Genomic DNA, 17,756 nt, shown 5'->3' with positions numbered 1-17,756 from the left:
AGTTCAAATGATGGAATATTGAATGTAAATTTGCATGGATGACCTTATAAAAGTGAGTTTAATAAACAATAGGAATATTTAAATGTTTTGTAATTTATTAACCAAGATTTTAGGTACATTGTTAGGGGGATTATGTAAGCATTTTTAAATGATTTTGTATTAAGAAATATTAGTAAAACCACTTTAATTAGATTGCCACATGTCACCGTACTCCGACAAACTCCAAATATAATTTCACTTCTTAATAATAATTAAACCCTCGCCTGTGATATAATTTTAATATGCAAAATAGCTCTGTATAAAAAATGTATTATTATAACATGATTTTTATGTATTTATGAACACTGATAATGCAATTTGTTTTTTTTTTTTTTAATATACTTTTTGAAGTTTTTTTTTGTTTTTGTTTTTTTTATTATGAAACCTTAATTTACAGAAAAAAAGAACATGCACATTTTAACAAAATATACAGAGGAACACTTTTTACATGATCAGGAAATTATTGATAAACATACCAGAATGAAGATTATGAATTATTGAACAAAATAAACATTGCATACCGAAATATTTATTTTTGTATTTGATTTACATTGGAAATAACACTTTTAGCGAATATCTGATATATTAGAATCTGTACTCACTAAGCTGCCAATTTTTACAATTTGTGGGCAGTTTGGAAATAAAGCACACATGTTTCGTTAAATATTTGGTTGATCTCGAGTCTCCAGCTTGGGTGGAACTATTTATTACATCGTACAATCATTTTTCTAACCTAAGTGATTTTAGTTTGAAACATTAGAATGTAATGGAGGAATGTTTATAACCCTTTCATTTTAATAATAATAATCAGTCCTATTCAATGTTAAATTAAAACTAAACTAGCGTTTTCAATATAATTTATTCTATGGACTGATTACTTAAGTATTGGAAGCATATCCGCATTTTCTCCATGTTGAACCAATAACATTTTATTTCAAATACATCGTATCTGTATTTTATAAATCTATAAATATAGGCAACACTATTAAATTCTCTTAAGACACATATAGAGTAATTCTATCTTATTTGTTGCGGTCAGACTGAATCTTTCCCTTAGGGGGGTGAATGTAGCTATATTATGCAACATAACAAAGATAATATAATAATGAAACACACAATTTCTATCACAAATGCAGAACTATTCTCAGTCAAAGTTGTGCGCCAATATCGCACATTTAGAATAAGTATTTCCACTGATACGGGAAGACCAATCTATCAACAACTAGTTTATATATTGTGCGAAAAAAATACGAATAAATAACGTCAATAATTAAAATAAACTTGAGCGACTTTACTGTAAAAGTCAGATGATAATTCTGCATTTAGTTGGATGGTTTTATCTAGAACACGGAATCTCAGGCACAAGCCTAAATTGGCAGAATCAACAATAACAACTCTTAATATTAAATCAAACACTGATTTGAGTCGAATTGCATTTATTTTTAATAGGAAAATTGTTTTATTTGTTTGATAATGCCCTTGCGAAACGAAACGATAAATACAATTATGTAGTAGATTCAGAGCAGTATTTGATTTCATATTAAGATTCCAACACGGGAGTTCTACTTGAAATAAACGCCAACTCAATAAATAATAACAACTCTTTTGCGTAGCTATATAATAATATTTGTATATCAGGCACATATATTTTGGTTAATAGCAATAATGCTCTTCTGGCACTTTCAGTAATGAACACATTTGCAACAAATGACCATCTCCATGACACTCTACTAGACAGCGGATTGTGGGCAGCCATATACGGGCTGGGTATAAAGTATTACATGGTGTACACTTTGGGTTAAAATTATATAATGTTTGTACTGAAATACCATACTCGTGGTCGTCAAAGAACGACTTCCCGTGCGAATACAAGTAAAACATATTTAGCAAACTGAACTTCCCACTGTTCATGCAAAGTCCAGGAAGATGACTATAAAAAAATAACATTAAAAATACAGTCAAAAATCACAGCCTCTTTCTTTTTTTACTATATTTCCCTTCTATATTGTGATCTTTATTTGATTCAGACCAGGTATCAGATTGCAGGATGTAACAATTACACACACTACTAATATTGGTAGTTTTGTAGGCTCACTTCGTACAGAAACCGGAACATTATTTAGGACTAGCATCTACTGAATGTACATATATAGGTGCGCTTCCGGTAGAGAAATGTGCGCTGGAATAATGGAACGGAAATATATCACGTCGCTAATATTTTAAGTAATTATTGCCACACCGAGTAACTCGACAAGTACAAAACAACAATACACCGACATTACAATATTCAAGGAGGTAGGAGAGCTGTGATGGAGAGACATTTGTCCAAAGCTCTGCAACTTTTTTCAAATACTTTCAGGATGTGAGTAAACACATCCGGATCATAAACTGACCGCGCTGTGTTGCTGAGGTCAAAAGGTTCTGTAAAATGTTAAAAAAAATTACACATTTGCTCCAATACTCCAATCACATAATGAGTAATTAACTTGGCATACCTTCTACACAAAGAAGTTTCCATTGATGGGGCTCATTTTGTCGACTCGCACGACACTCGTTCACACTGATGCAACCTCCGGTTCGTACGGATATGGTGTATTGACTGTACCTGCACAATACAGAATAAACATACAAGACAGATTAGGGTTAGATAAAGAGAATACAGTATTGAATAATCGAAACAGTCATTCTATATTTCAATCTGATATATATTTTATTATAGGGTAACTCAACAAAGATACATACTAGAAAACATACAATTTGAAGGTATTCATCGATACAATTTCAGAAATAATTTCATTTGCAAAGTTAACATTATTTTTTAAATATTCCATTATTTGTTTTATGTAATTTCTTTGGTTTAACATTATTTTAGTATTTTATTATTATTAACAAAAGTTGAATACTTATATCCACAAATTTGAAATAACCAGTGACCGGTTTTGTCATTTTCACATCTTCCAGACTGGGTTACTTCAAAGTTGTGGATTTCAATATCGCACGCCTTTAATTTCTATAATAAATTACAATGAGCTTTCATCAAGAATTTTCATTAACAAACTTAAATGTTCTTTTGTTATGTCTATATTATTTAATTAAGGATGTTTTGAAGGTTACAGAGAATTATCTGTACAGGTAGTTTGTAACTAAAATTATCTATCAGAAAACAAACTCACTTAAAGTTTGTGTAATATTCCAGAAACCCGTGCAACAGTTCTCCGAGAGGCTGTTTATTCTTGGAGATATAAGCTGGCATCTGGTCAAACATTTCAATATTGTGAATATCTTGGTCTGGATCAAACTTGTTTGGGAATTCTGCTTGGAGACACGGTAACACTGGGGGAGATACACCATCTGGAAATACATAATTCCAAATTCCATAATAGGGAAATACCTAATCAATAATGATAAAAATATGCAAAATGAATTTAGATTTTTTTTTTAATTTTCAAAATCAATATGGATATTTTAATTATCATTCATATCTCAATGAAAACGCCACATGTTTGGCCTTGACAATTGTGACATTAAGATTCGTGACATAGTAAGAAACATAGTAAAATACATAGTAATTTTTGTTTTAAAAAACCTGGTAAAATACATAGCAAAAACAAAATACATTTGATCACAGTGCTCGGACCACCTCCAACCAAATCTATACCACCTACTCATCCTTCCTGCGCACTTGAAGTAACAATGATTGTGGCACGAGTGCCGAAAACATTACATTTTTAGTACTAATCTAACATCAAACAAATCCTTCAACAAGCGAGCTGTGCCTGCGTCCATCTAGACCGCCAGCTTCAGCAGCCAGGTTCCAGCACACGTCACGCCTCATCAGCAGGTTAGTATATACAGTCCACTATCTAAATTTTCCTCCAAGGACGAGGCATTCTTCACACCTCGTCCAATCCTCAACACGTAGAACTAAATAAAACAAATAAAAAACAGACCTATTTACTTACTTACCGAGCCAATTTATATATGGCTCGTCGGCGAAGATCGTTTACATAAACATATAATAATTACTACTAACCTTATTATAAGGAGCGAGAAAATGTATTTTTTTAAAGAATATTTAGAAAAAAATAATAATAATAATAAGTACACAATATTTATTTTATTCGGGATTTTTACAGCTTTTACATAAAAAATAAGTAGAAACATATTAACAATACAAGAGCCAAATAAAAAAATCCACTGTAAATCTAATAACACATAATATATAAGAAAAAGAGTTTACGTAATTGTATATGTGAGACGTTTGTATTCATGTGTGTGTATGTGTAAATTAATGAGGGAGAGTGTGCATGTGCGTGTGTGAATGAATGAGGGAGAGGGTGCGTAAGTATATACAATTTTTTTAAATTTAAAACTTGTAATTATATTGAAAAGTGTACAAGAAAGAGCTTGGTTAGAAGTTTGATTATAAAAAATAATAATTTATGTCTACTTTCATATTTACATTGCAATAAGATAAGATAAAAAAGAAATACAAAACTGGAATACCAAATTTTTTAATAGAAATGTGTACACAATAGGTAAATAATAATTGTTGACTTATTAATTGTAAAAAAAAGTTATATTTCCCAGTAATCATAATTCAATTTATTATTTGGTGGCCCTCATGTTATTTCCTGGCATGTTGTAGTGCAAAAAAAATATCTACTGATTTTACTAAGTTAGGCACATAAAAACCCCTTTATTATGTAATTTTTTTTTTAAATATTGTAAGTACTAAATAAAATATAAATTAAGACAGTTTAAAATATATCAATATCAATTTCTTCAAACAATATTAATTATGTTTAAAGGCTTTTCTAAACTAAATATTTCAGTATTTATTGGGGATATACAAAAATCAAATTTTGAAGTATAGAATAACATAAATAAAATGATAAAACAATAAATTTGTTTTAATTTTATTTTTACAAATGAAGAAAGTTGTTAGTTTATACATTTGGATCGGGTTACACAAAAGGAGTCAGACCCTTATTCTGGCGCAATGGATTAAATGCTATTGAAATTCTATACTTAAAATGTTTTGTAAAAAAGATAATAACAAAAATCATGTATAAATTAGATCTAAAAACATAATTCAACCATTTTGTTTAAAGTTTAGCTGTTCATATATTTATTAAATTAGAATAAAATAAGATTGGATAACTTTTAGCGATTGTTTTAAAAATTTACAACCATCACCCAATAGCAAAAAAAGTATTACTTACATTGTAAGTAGTGCAGTACCATGAGGACCAACGAATAGCTCGAAATAGTTTTATTTTTTGGATCATTGATGTTGTTATGTTGTGCCCAGAGCTTGATTATTAGTACGAGGGGGCGTACACGCCAGTCTACTGCAAAACATTATAAAAAAAACAGTATTAATATTAAAAATGGCTATGGTACAAAATAAAAAGTGTAAAAGATACAGTAAATACTATTTATAGACGACCATAAAATTGATTCACTCATAACTAAAGTTTAACCATGTGCAATTTAAATCCATTTTGATAAACTTGTAAAGTACTGAAAAATAACAAAGTAAACATTGAGGCTATAGACCCATCGCAATAGATCTACACGTGTCGCAGTGACACTTTTGTTTCATGCAATAAAGTGCTAAAGGGCTTCCCTAGTGAATTATTACTCTGAGGATAAGATAAACTAATATAATAACTTACACTGAGAATAACAATATAAGAGGTGTGTGTTGCGTATTCCCACAACATTATTACAGTTGAGGTCTATTTCAATTGAGAAACAAGTATCACGGAATTTTAGGATTGGAACTTTGGCCTTGATCAGCTCGGCATGTATAAATATATCTGAAAGGGAACAACATTTTTTATGAAACACATAGTTACATATTATATACACACTCAATCATTCACCCTTATATATATATAGTTGGATAATTTATATAGCGCCATTTTTGTGAAAATCACCTCAAGGGCGCTGAATCACCACCATTCCTTCACTGTCATACTGGGCAACTAGAAAAAGGTGATTGTGATGACCATGTGTATTTGATTGATCACAAATTGACAATACTGCAGTGAGGGGTACAATGAAAGCTTTTAAAGTTTCTTTGTTTTGTTATCTCCGCGGTTTGATTGTAAAGAAATATTAAACTTCCGCTTAATTAGTTTTAAAAAATTGAAATTGATATGCGAAACTGAAGAAAGACTCGAGTCTTTATGAACAGTTTCGGGAAAGGGGTGGATGCTTTCATTGTAATCATTCACCCTTTTACAAATTCAACACTAATATTATTAACAAATTAATTTTAAATGAAATTTATTTTTATCATTATCATTCCCGATTAAAGTTTGTAGGTTTTCACGCCCTTTAAGATTCTTGTGAATTTTTTCTGAATTACAGCGTCTATCATCTGGGTTGATGTACATCAGCCTTTGTAGAACACCTCCTCGAAAGATCAGGGTAAGTAACACACACGCGCAAAACTGCGATCACAGCGCTGCGATGGCAAGAGATACAAATGGAACTTATTTCTGGATATATGTACCTTGAATGCATAAGCTATGAAGGTAATGGAGAATTTTAATAAATTAATGAAAACATTAAATTAAAATGACATAAAAATACAAATATACAAACTTGTACTTCTAATATAATCCAGCATAATATCAAGATGATAAAGGGCGTTAGATCTGCAGTCCACAGATTCTTTAGATCTCACTAGCAGGCACAAGTCCATATCTGAAGAATTGGCTCCAAATCCTGACGCTGTAGACCCAACCAGATACAAGCTGTATCGAGGGAAACGGGTCTGCTCGAAAAAATAAATATATTGTTAAAAGTAAAATATTTGTTAATACGTATTTAGGGGCATGTTTCAAAACTATGAAAAACATTTCCCTCGGCATGGGACACCGTAGTGATCCCTCGCCGCGAAACATTATTTTTAATTAAAAAATAATACACACTATTATTATTTTTAATGCCGCACCACTTTGTCTGCATATGGACGTCGGTTTCTTAACGCCGCCGACTTTTTTTGCTCCCCAACAGGCCAGAAGGCTCAATTACAGTGGTGAATTATTATAGCAAAAAACACCCAGGCTTGAGAAAAATGACATTTTAATTTTAGTGTGCTTTGATAGGTTCATCTTTAAGTATTTGTTGGATTTGGTCATGTCATGTCTCTCTCGGTCTTCCTTGTTTTATGCATCCATCAACATTTGCTCTGCATGTACAAACCAATGCAGAACTATATACTAAGATAATGCTTATCTATCATAATAATGCTAATCTCAGCCTTACTTAAAGTACGGATCTCAACATTTGTGCACCTATCCTACAAAATTTTACCACACATTCGCTTGCGATTTCATGTATGCACCATTCCATACTTCGCTTCCATATAATATAAGGGAGTTACTACGAAATAATTATTGGAATTGGCATTTTAAATTAATTCAAATTGTACAACAAGTTTCATAATTAAATATCTCATCATATTACACAATTTTCTGTTGTTGTTATTTTTGTTGAGGATGCTAGGGTTAAAACAAATTTTTGTGGTACATGTATATATTTTAAAGCCGTCTAAAATACAGCATTAGCTATTTTCTCGAGTATATTTCACTGAAAAAACAATAATTAGTTACCTTGATTGAAACATACAAGAATCGCCAAAGCGTCATTTTATCTTTAAAAGTATGTTCAGTTTGTTGAAAATGCATGAATCTATTCCAAACTTCTAAAGATAATGTATCCCACTTTGAACCTGTAAATAAATATGTTTAATCAATTTAGGCGTAATAAAAATTCATACAGTAAATATAAAGACCACAATGCAAATAGAATTTCATTTTTATTAGGGACATTTCTCGGTGCAAGTTTGTTGTAATTAATTTATTCATCATCATCATTCCCTTTCTGCACATAATGGTGCATAAGGCACTGCATTGGTACACCAATCGCAGTGTATCTTGATCATTTTTGTTTCATGAAGGTAAGATGATCAGTCAGGCACCAGTTCAGGGACTATGAAATATTCTAGTGTAAAAAGACCTTTTTTAAATAAATATTTCACGTCAACCATGTCAGAAATCGATCACGAGATCACTTGCACGGTAGGCTAACGTGCTAACCACTACACCACAAGGCCGACAATTATATGACTAAAAGATAAAGGATACTTAAATCGACCAATTTGGAATAAGCAATGACTGGTTTCATCATAACTATACATGTAAATAAATTTGTTTAAACTTAGTCTCAAAGTAACTAAGAGTTTACTTATTTAAAATTAGGAGTTTGTCAAAAATTACCTATTAGAAGATTCCTCGGAGAATTTCTGACCTGAATGAGGTGACTCTTCATCAGGTACCTGTCGGGGGCTATGGGGAAGGGGCAGTAATGAGCGGGGGGCGGAGGCCGGTGGCCGCGGAAGGAAGTTCGGCTCCCGTCAAACCGCCGCTTGTTCTGGAAGAAGATGGTGTCGGGGTGGACGGGTGGCGCAACCTCCAGGTTTGGGAAGCGCGGAGTATAAGGGCTGGGGTGCACTCGTAATGGACCCACTTCGTATGGACAATTCACCCCTAAACATAACATTTAATCCTTAATAGTGAGTTCCTCTACTGACATTTTTTGGTGGAACTACATTTTAATTACAATAAGAAAAATATGTTCAACCATATTTTGATGAGGAAGTTCAGCGGTACGAGAAATTGGACATAAAACATGTTTTCTTAATGCGGAAAAAGTTAAAGCATTTAATTGTATGGCTAAGTTTCTCAAAAATATACAAAAAATTCATAGAAAAACTTTTAAATGTCAGCACAACTCACCAACAACAACTTGTGACGTTACGGGTGGAGAAAAAATATTTTTTTGTTGGCTAACAAATAAAAAAATAATTAAAAAACTACTGAATTTCCCCGTTGTAAACTTATAACCAGTGCCCGGGATATAATTAAAATCACATAATTACACTGGGGCTTCTTTTTACACGGCGGATACATCCCACGAAGTACTGTATAAAAAAAGTATACTTAAAAAACACCAATGGTGGATCCTTGCATAAAAAAATTGTGTTAAATACAACATGACAACAAAATATTTTTTTAAATCGCAACAAAGATTATTCGTTATCAATATCTAGTATCGTGGGGCACAAGAAGGTAACTTCAAAATCAGCATTTTTGAGTTACCCACGAAAACACATTTTTTTATCCTCCGAAATACTAATTTTAAGTTACCTAGTTGTAGTAATTACCCCACGATATTATACGCCCAGTATTTAAGTGGTCATTTGTGGGACATTTTTCAAAAAACGTGTAAAAAGAGGTTCCAGTGCTGCGAGATGTGGAATAGATTTATATACTATTAAGCGTGTTGTCCAGATGTTATATAGAAATAAATGTTTATGAAATATTATATGTGGACCATCCCAGGAATTGAACCCAGGACCTCAAGCACAGTAGGCGAATGAGCCAACTACTACACTACGAGGCGGACAATCTCCCTCCGATTTCTCTTTTTAGGATTTTTACCTGACAGCAGCCATCTAGTGGAAAGAACTCGTCCTGGATTCTGGTACAATTTCAAACAGAACTATGTTCATAATCCGTCAGGATACAGAGAATATGAAATGTATCATAAATATTATATTTTGTTCTTTTTATTTTTGGTATTGTATTCTTATGTTCGTTTCTGTGAATTTCTCAAATTTTAAAATAAAATAAGTCAAGTAACTCACCGTTAGTATCGTACATAATTGGGGGATTGCATGTTTTGTTGGAGTTTCCAGAGTCATCTGACTCAGACTCGGAAGGTGCCGGAGAGATGGGGCCCAGTCCGCGGAAGGAGCGCTTGGGGGCCCAGCCGGTCTTCTTCTGTATGTGCATGTTGCGAGGGGCCGCGCTGGGCTGGTAGTACACGGGGGGTCCCATACGATCCTTTCCTAACGCATCCAACTTCTGCCCCGCTGAACTTTCATCAAATTCTTCAAAAAACATAGTTTGATGGACGGGAACAAACTGACCGTTAAATTGGCAGTACAAATAGTGGTATAACCGGTATGCCACTGGAGCCCCGCTTAGAGTAGAAACTGACATTTGAATGATACTTCCGACACTACCCGAACAAATTAACCCATCATTTGTATCACGATACTAACATAACGCACACCGAATATTTATAATAGAACACACAATTTTACTGAATTTTAAAACAACGATTGTATGACGCATTAAAAACAAAATGATTATCATATTAATAATCCATAAAATACAAATAAATGTAATCTTAACAGTTGACAATCAACTGGTGAACACAATCTGAAAAGCGAAAATACAAGTAATCAATCAAAGCTCCTCAAAACAAATACATCAAATATCGTTTCTATTATAAACATAATTTTAATTCACCAATTTGATCGCATATGATTATTTTTCACGAAAATGTTGAATACACTGTGTTACACAGAATGGAATTATTACCCACATTTTAGAATGTTAAGATAGAATATTAACATAATGTCATTCGATTTTCTGGAAAACCAATGAGAAAATAGCAAAAACGAATAATCACACAGAATGTCTTTATTCCTATATTAAATGATTTGCCTTACCAAGAAACTAAGCTCACGCGCGACATTATTCACACTCACTTCGCGGCTGAAATTTGCAGAAACTCTGAAACTGAAAACTGAAAAATCTGAAATCGCAAATTCGGAACCGTATCGGAACTGACAACTTAAAGAACATGAATAAATTTAATCCTAATAATGGGATACGTTCTAAAACTGAAGGAAATAATTTTCAACGACAATTTTAATACATGGGTAAGCTTTCGGTGCTCTTATTATTTCAGTAGTCAGTTTTTGTTTTCTACGTCAATTATAAAACAACCTTAATCCATTTATTTCATAAAAAAATATTGTAAAAAATCAAGTAGAAAAAAAACACATGAAGTAATATAATTTAAATAGGAATTGTGATCAGTTGTAAAAAAACAATAATCATTCTTCTTTCCACACTCAGTGGTGCATAGATTATTGCACTGTTAAACCAGATGTAGTATGGTTCGATCATTTAGATGCAGCTGCAGCAATTACATAAAAATAAGGTGACCAGTATTTTGCTTCAGGTACCAGTCTTAGAGCAATGAAATACTACAATTCAAAAACCTAAAAAAAATAAATTTCACGTACATCCTGCCAAGAATAGAACCTAGGACCTCAAGAATACTAGGAATAGTAGAATACTACAATGAAACGGACTTATCTCCATTCGATTTTTTTATTTTTTACTGAACCTCTACTCACAAAAAAAACTATTCAGGCTTATTCATCGACCTAGGTATACAAATACTTGGAGTGGAACATATTTTTTTGTTATTTCACATTATTATTTCAATTATTAATAATTAAATTAAAATTCATATGTGTAAATGTTAGAAAATAGAAAAAAACTAAATGATGTGTTATTTTTATTTAAAATATTAAATACTTTTGTGTAAAGTACATGTCTGTTTTTATATGTATGTTAAACCTTTAAAAGCCTACAGGTGTTTAAATAAATAGTAAAGTTATAAATTTATAGGGAAAATGTAAAAAAAAAAGTTAGAAAAAAAATCTTTACTGTTGATAAAGTCAACGAGATTAGGTAAAATGGCAACACTAAATTTTTGCTGTCATTTGTCATTTTAGTTTTGGTGGTTTTAGTATTATCTTTGCAATCTTTGATTGTCAGGTGGAATCGGATTATAATGTTATTCGTTTGTGAGTGGTGTCTTGGAAAAATTAATGAGTTTAATTTCTAATAAAATCTTCAAGGTAGCTCTAATTTATATGTATTTGTTTTAGCTGTTGCAAAAACCCTCGAGAGTGAAAGCGTGTTTTCATGATAAATAATCAAATTTTAAGCAACATACGAACCATTTGTAATTTTTTTTAGGATAGACATGTCTCAGAATCTTTCTGGTAATTATTTGGATTACATGGATGGAGTTCCCGTCAAAATATCCGAGAAATACAAGCCTCCCCCTATTATAACTCTGCCTTACGGAATTATCGAAAGCACGAGTAGAGCTGCTGAAATCATCGAATCAATAAATTATGATTTTAATCTTGAAAATAATGTACTTAAAAAGTTAGTAGAATGGCAGAACGCTAGAGAGACGGAGAAAAATGAAAGGAACCACCGTTTACAGTTGCTAGAGGAAGCGAGACAGAGAGAGTTGGATCGAAAGGCCGCTGCAGAGAATGAAGAGCGACTCAAGCAACTCAGTATATCCGAAGTGTCCTACCCCAGCACCGAAGAGATCAGCGAAATATCTCCAGATGACATCGAAGACAAACCTCCCGAGATTTCTCTGACTGTTCCCTCAACGCAACATCTCGGCGACCAGAACTCTCACATTTCCCAACAGATTACCATTTCTGAAGGTCACACAGATATACCTGAAAATGCAATTCCCTATGGGAATTGCATATCAAATATTTATTCTTATAACAAATATTTAGAAAATGCTAAATCTGAGGCAGCCGATATTTTGAAACCAACTCCCGTATCTCCACAGCGAGTTTGCGCTCCGACTAATCTTCTCGATGACCCCGATCCCATTCAGCAATTTCAACAAAGTCTTTGCAACCAGTCTCAGCAAAAGTTATCTTATATTCGACCATCATTCATGAAAAACAATGTGGACAATCTAACTTTTTCCGATTTCGAAAATGACACATCGAGTCCATTCGATAATATGGAGTTGAAAACAATAAACGATTTAGAACTTCTGGCTCAGGTGTTGAATTCCAATCCTACAGTTATAGACCACGTTAATCCGCAGGATAATTTGCAACTACAACAAATAAAGCAACCGTCGGTCCATCAGCCAAATAACGGTTTGATTTCCGCTCAAACCTACTCCAACGTACATTCCAAAAACCCCGACATTTATTCTCCCGACGCTGGCTATGCGTGTACGCAGGACCCGAACCATGCCATGTTACCCTACTCGTACAATTCGGCTTCCGCAGGCATGAGTAATGGATACTATAATGACGCTAGTAGCAAACTGCCTTCCTATGCTCACACGGGAGTTGCAAATGTGGGCAATTATTACGCGCCCGATTACGGTTATAATATTTCCAATTCAATGTACCAACATCTACCAAATATTAGCGGATATAGTCAGAATAATGATAACATTTATAGCCACAATAATCAGAGCGACCAAAACATCGGTAACGATACATACCAAAGAAAGACTGTCAATACTTTCAATCAGCCTGTGAATAATCCTTACGATTATTACAATGCTAGTTACTCTTACTACCCTACTCCTACTTTCACTGCGTACTCTCCGCCGGTCAACGCTGCTTTTATTCCTAGCGCAGAACCGCAAGAAGAGACTCCGGTGGCTAGGAAAATGATCGGTTCTAGATCGAGGAGTGTTCCGGATATAGTTAGAGAGTTGGATGAGGAAGTGGCTGAAGCTCGGCAGCGAGCTCGAGAGCGGTCCCATAACTGCAGTCCGGCGCTGCAGCCGACTCCCGGAAGGGCTCTGTTGGGTAGTCCCCCTCCCAGCAAAGCCCCGCTGGGTAGCCCCCCCCCTGAGGAGCTCCCTGATCCCTTCTCCAGCCTCCCGGCCGACCAGCAGTCCATGTGTCGGCACATCAGCTCTATGGGGTTCCCACTGCAGAGGGTAGCGAGGGCTAGTGATAAACTCGGAGTTGATGATAAGAAGGTAACTCTAAAAGTCAGTAGTAAATGTACAAGCTAGAGATCAACTTCTATTGCTGTAAATGATCATATTTTCTTGGTTTTTTTTTTCCATTTTCAATTGTTTTATCTATCCTTATGTATTTTTTTGTCTTAAAATAGTACAAACATATTAATAAATATAATACAAGGATGTCCTATCTAATTATCATTAAACTATACATTTAATTAATTAATTAATTTAATACACTAATTATCAACATTTCTAAACTATATATGTAAAGTTGAAACTTGGATTTCATCACAACACTAACGAAAAAGATTGCAGAGAACAAAACATTTTCAATTTTGGGTCTTCCCAGATTGTTGAAGGAAGATTTTTTTATAATGGTTCATGCAAAATCACCTACAAGATCATTGAACCACACACCAACCACCGCAGCAGCACATTATCCTATCAAACCATGACAAATTTGAAACAAAAAAAAACGTTTGAAAAAAATGTTATTAGAAAATATTTTTTATTTATAATTGTTATTTTTTAATAAGACTTTTTCGTGGCATCATCTGATAGGTATAATTTTGTGAATTTATAGGCAGCAAAATTCACATGAGGGAGTTTTAGGTATTATTAATATTTAAATCATTAACTTTGTGGTCAAACATTTCAATAAATGTTAGTAAATATTTGTATATAACCACTTACAGACGTTCTATGTATACCGGTTTCGAGATGTACTCGTCTTGTCGTCAGGACACTAACATTTAATAATCACTACACTACACAGTAATACTGTGAACAAGCCAATTTCTTTGTGCATTCTTTCTACATTAAAATATATATTTCTTTAAAGTATAATCCTTTGAGTATAATTTCGAAGAATTTGTATGCTTCATTATATAAAAAAGAATAGAAGAACAGTAATTTATGAGTGGGCGTATGATTGCTTAATAAATAAGAACATTACTCTTTATATCTAATACATTTCTTAATTCTTCCACAAACAATTTTTTTTGTTAGATATTGAGAATGGGTTTTGAATTTTTTTTTATCTAAGCACTCCGAGATACTTTATTTTATCCACAGAATTTATGGCTAGATTATCCATTATATTTTTTCTCCCAATATTAATACATTTTGTTTTTGCAAAATTTCATTTTAATTTATTCACTTTTAACCATTTTCAAACATTTCATAAATCTTAATTTAAATGGAAATTTTGGTTTTGCTGCCAGTTTTAATATCTCGGATGGTTTTACTGACTGCTGGCCTTCCCCTGCTGGCATTCCCTTCTCTGTTAATATTTTGATGACATCATTCAGCAATATACTATCAAATGCTTTAGTTAGGTTGATAAAGCGTACATAAGCGCATACATTGTTGCATAATAATAAATACTGGATTAGGTATAATACCAAAGAATATGTGGGGGTGGTCCATTGATTGATGATTTACAAACGTGCAATAATTTCAGCTGAAATATAGAGTCACAACCGATGAAGCGAGTCATTATTTTTCTGTTGGATACAATACATTATATTCTGTAAGGCTAACAGTATTTGCACATAAAACTTCCGTCTAATTAACAGCAACGTCCTGTTAACCATTAACCCCATGGAGACATGAAGAACAAAGGAACGTGGCCTATAAAAAGACCACAGGGCGTGGTAAAGCCCAGTCAGCCCAAACAAGGTAGCCCAAAGAGTCAGCCCAACGTAAAAATACATATTACAAAAAAATACAATAATAGCGTATCCTTTACTCTATGAGGCCAAGAGCCTTTAGCCTTTTAGCCTCTTTACTCTTCTGTTCCGTATATTTATTCACCATGTAATAAATACACCATTGAATCTCAAACCTCGTGTGTCTTTTGTCAATCTCCAACTTTCAACAACAGCAAAATCCTACAAATACACAGTAATCAATTGTTCAACAAAATACTTCAGTCTTTTTGTTATATTACAGGTGTGGCAGTTGAAAATATTTTGATAACCAGTTGATTAAAACGTTGTATACTCATTTTTACAAACATTAGTTAAAAACACTTTCTTTTTCAGATTGTCGAGTACCTTCTAGTAATGGGCCAATTAATGGACTTAGGATTTCCTGAAAGCAATATATCCGAGGCCCTGTTGAAGAATAATTGCAATAGAGATAAAGCACTAGATGATCTCATTTCCTAGCCGTTAGTGATTCTCAAATTTTGTATAAATTATATAATATATTATTATGTTTTATTTAAGTTTGTTGTAACTATGCAAACTATATCAGTTTACTTTTATGTTATTTCACAGCTGAATTTAAATATGCAAAGATGCTTTATTATTATTCCACAATAAGTATTTAAAATGTTTAAATATTATTTATAAATCTGTAAATAATGTGTAGTTTTGCTATGTCCCATATTTGTATATAAATGTCCCGATCTTTTTATGCAATAATAATTAACAATGTATTCCACACTTTTTTGTTGTTTTATTTAAAGTTTTATTAGAAATTATATTTATATATAAAAAAAGTGTTATTTATAATTTATGTAATTTGAGATTCATTTATATACACCTTCATTTACGGGTACCCTGGAATTTACTACATTTTAAGAATTATATAAGGAAACTAGCGGACCCGACAGACGTCCTGCTCAAACGTTGGCTTGCCTGCTATTAACTGGTTCAGCAAAAGTTTTTTCGATAAACTATATACTAAGTGACATTTGACATTGAGTTTAACATTTCAATCTTTTCGTTTCGTCATTGTGTAATTCGGTGTTGCCCTAAACAAAATAAAAAGAGTGCAATATCTCCTTATCCTGCGCCGTTCCAACTCTTTTGTCATGGCCGGACGATATTTGGTGCTTGTCATTGACACATTTGGCGAAAGAGGTGGTACTTTTCGTGAGATTGGTGGTATGTCTGTAAATGACTGACAGTTGTGTTTTTTCGTATGTATTATCTGTGGGGAGAAAACTGCGTGGAACTCAGTTGGTCCGTGAGCTCATAATGGATCTACAGGCTACTAGAGACGTGGCGACTCATGAAAATGGACGCTTCTACGCTGTGGATCCACTGAACCATATGTGACACCGAAGATGGCCTGCAAGTAGCAGAGGAATGTGACGCCTTACCAATAATGTATCATGCAAATTTAGACGATTTTCATTTTGATTAAATAATAGCAAACAAAGAAAAAACCTAAAATCATTTCCATGACAGTCATATTTTTAATGATGTAAAAAAAGTAAAGTATTGAAATAAATCTTGAATCTTAAAGAAGTTAAGTGTGTTTTGTTTTTATTTTAATGCTAGTTGATGAACAACGTTTTTCGTCAATCCCAGAATTGTATAAATAAACAAACTTAATGGTTTGCCAATGAGAGAACACGCGACATGTAATTGGCCATGTGAGAAACACGGATTTTCTATATTCAACCCACAAATGGACGTTGTTTGGACTTCTGACTTATTAATAGTCATTGCGAATGCCAAACGTATTGGAAATTGCAGGCGTCTGAATGGAATGGGTGAATCTGAAGGGAATCATTGGGATCCGTGGCAGGAGAACAACTTCACCTTGAAACTTACCGTTCAAAATGGTAGCTTCTGAAACATTGCCCATTATTTTTTTTATGGCCAATCGCGTGCCATTGCATAGCTTTGGTGCATTGTGCTCAAATAGAAATCGTGCAAAAATCACTACTCTGGTGCCATAACCCAGGCAGAAAATACAAGAATATATGTTAATGAAGAAAGTCATACCACGTTTTACCCTGAGCCCTTTAAAATTATGACACTCAACCCATGCCCTATGCGGATTTAGTCATTATTTAACCGCCAACCGGGTTTTGACGTGAGCTAGGCATTTAATTCGAAACCAAAAGAAATGAAAAGTGCCTGATTATCAAAAACTGTTCTGATAAAAGGAAACAGCTTTTCATAGATACACCCAAGTACTAGTTTATTATTGAATTCCAAAACTTAAAATTATTAATATTCAAATATCGAATTTAAGCAGGTACCTAGATA

At 33.2% G+C, this 17,756-nt stretch overlaps 2 protein-coding genes across 6 annotated transcripts; one reads left to right on the top strand and one right to left on the bottom strand.

The window, feature by feature from the left end:
• Nucleotides 1-1,496: 1,496 nt before the first annotated feature.
• LOC148271092 (poly(A) RNA polymerase gld-2 homolog A-like) lies at nucleotides 1,497-10,705 on the bottom strand. Of its 4 annotated transcripts, none has more exons than XM_088241846.1 (10): nucleotides 10,640-10,705; nucleotides 9,767-10,559; nucleotides 8,337-8,606; nucleotides 7,671-7,789; nucleotides 6,658-6,829; nucleotides 5,721-5,864; nucleotides 5,265-5,393; nucleotides 3,213-3,390; nucleotides 2,535-2,644; nucleotides 1,497-2,460 (listed from the first exon to the last, which is right to left on the bottom strand). In XM_088241846.1, the coding sequence occupies exons 2-10, from the start codon at nucleotides 10,122-10,124 to the stop codon at nucleotides 2,327-2,329; spliced, it is 1,614 nt and encodes a 537-aa protein (XP_088097972.1). In that variant the 5' UTR covers nucleotides 10,125-10,559; nucleotides 10,640-10,705; the 3' UTR covers nucleotides 1,497-2,326. The 4 variants fall into 4 exon arrangements, with proteins under 4 accessions (XP_088097972.1, XP_088097971.1, XP_088097974.1 ...); XM_088241845.1 differs by having other exon boundaries at nucleotides 9,767-10,346; XM_088241848.1 differs by having other exon boundaries at nucleotides 6,664-6,829; nucleotides 9,767-10,346.
• Nucleotides 10,706-11,723: 1,018 nt separating this feature from the next.
• LOC148271091 (uncharacterized) lies at nucleotides 11,724-16,291 on the top strand. Of its 2 annotated transcripts, none has more exons than XM_088241842.1 (3): nucleotides 11,724-11,845; nucleotides 11,967-13,758; nucleotides 15,792-16,291. In XM_088241842.1, exons 2-3 carry the CDS (start codon nucleotides 11,974-11,976, stop codon nucleotides 15,915-15,917), a joined length of 1,911 nt encoding a protein of 636 aa, XP_088097968.1. In that variant the 5' UTR covers nucleotides 11,724-11,845; nucleotides 11,967-11,973; the 3' UTR covers nucleotides 15,918-16,291. The 2 variants fall into 2 exon arrangements, with proteins under 2 accessions (XP_088097968.1, XP_088097969.1); XM_088241843.1 differs by having other exon boundaries at nucleotides 11,730-11,791; nucleotides 11,876-13,758.
• Nucleotides 16,292-17,756: the final 1,465 nt, after the last annotated feature.

Source organism: Micrasema longulum, unplaced genomic scaffold (genome assembly GCF_059751315.1).
Source record: "Micrasema longulum isolate JH-2025_06_02 unplaced genomic scaffold, ASM5975131v1 h1tg003106l, whole genome shotgun sequence".
NCBI lineage: Eukaryota > Metazoa > Arthropoda > Insecta > Trichoptera > Brachycentridae > Micrasema > Micrasema longulum.
The sequence above is the reverse complement of the archived record's forward strand: the minus strand, read 5'-3'. Positions and strand labels throughout refer to the sequence as shown.

Bases quoted from the DNA above. Each gene is read 5' to 3' on its own strand.
- LOC148271091 (XM_088241842.1), top strand. From the start codon at position 11,974: ATGTCTCAGAATCTTTCTGGTAATTATTTGGATTACATGGATGGAGTT. The intron at 13,759-15,791 runs GTAACTCTAAAA...TTTCTTTTTCAG, and splicing joins TCGGAGTTGATGATAAGAAG to ATTGTCGAGTACCTTCTAGT.
- LOC148271092 (XM_088241846.1), bottom strand. From the start codon at position 10,124: ATGTCAGTTTCTACTCTAAGCGGGGCTCCAGTGGCATACCGGTTATAC. The intron at 8,607-9,766 runs GTGAGTTACTTG...TGTTATGTTTAG, and splicing joins AATTATGTACGATACTAACG to GGGTGAATTGTCCATACGAA. The intron at 3,391-5,264 runs GTAAGTAATACT...ATGTATTTCCAG, and splicing joins GGTACTGCACTACTTACAAT to ATGGTGTATCTCCCCCAGTG.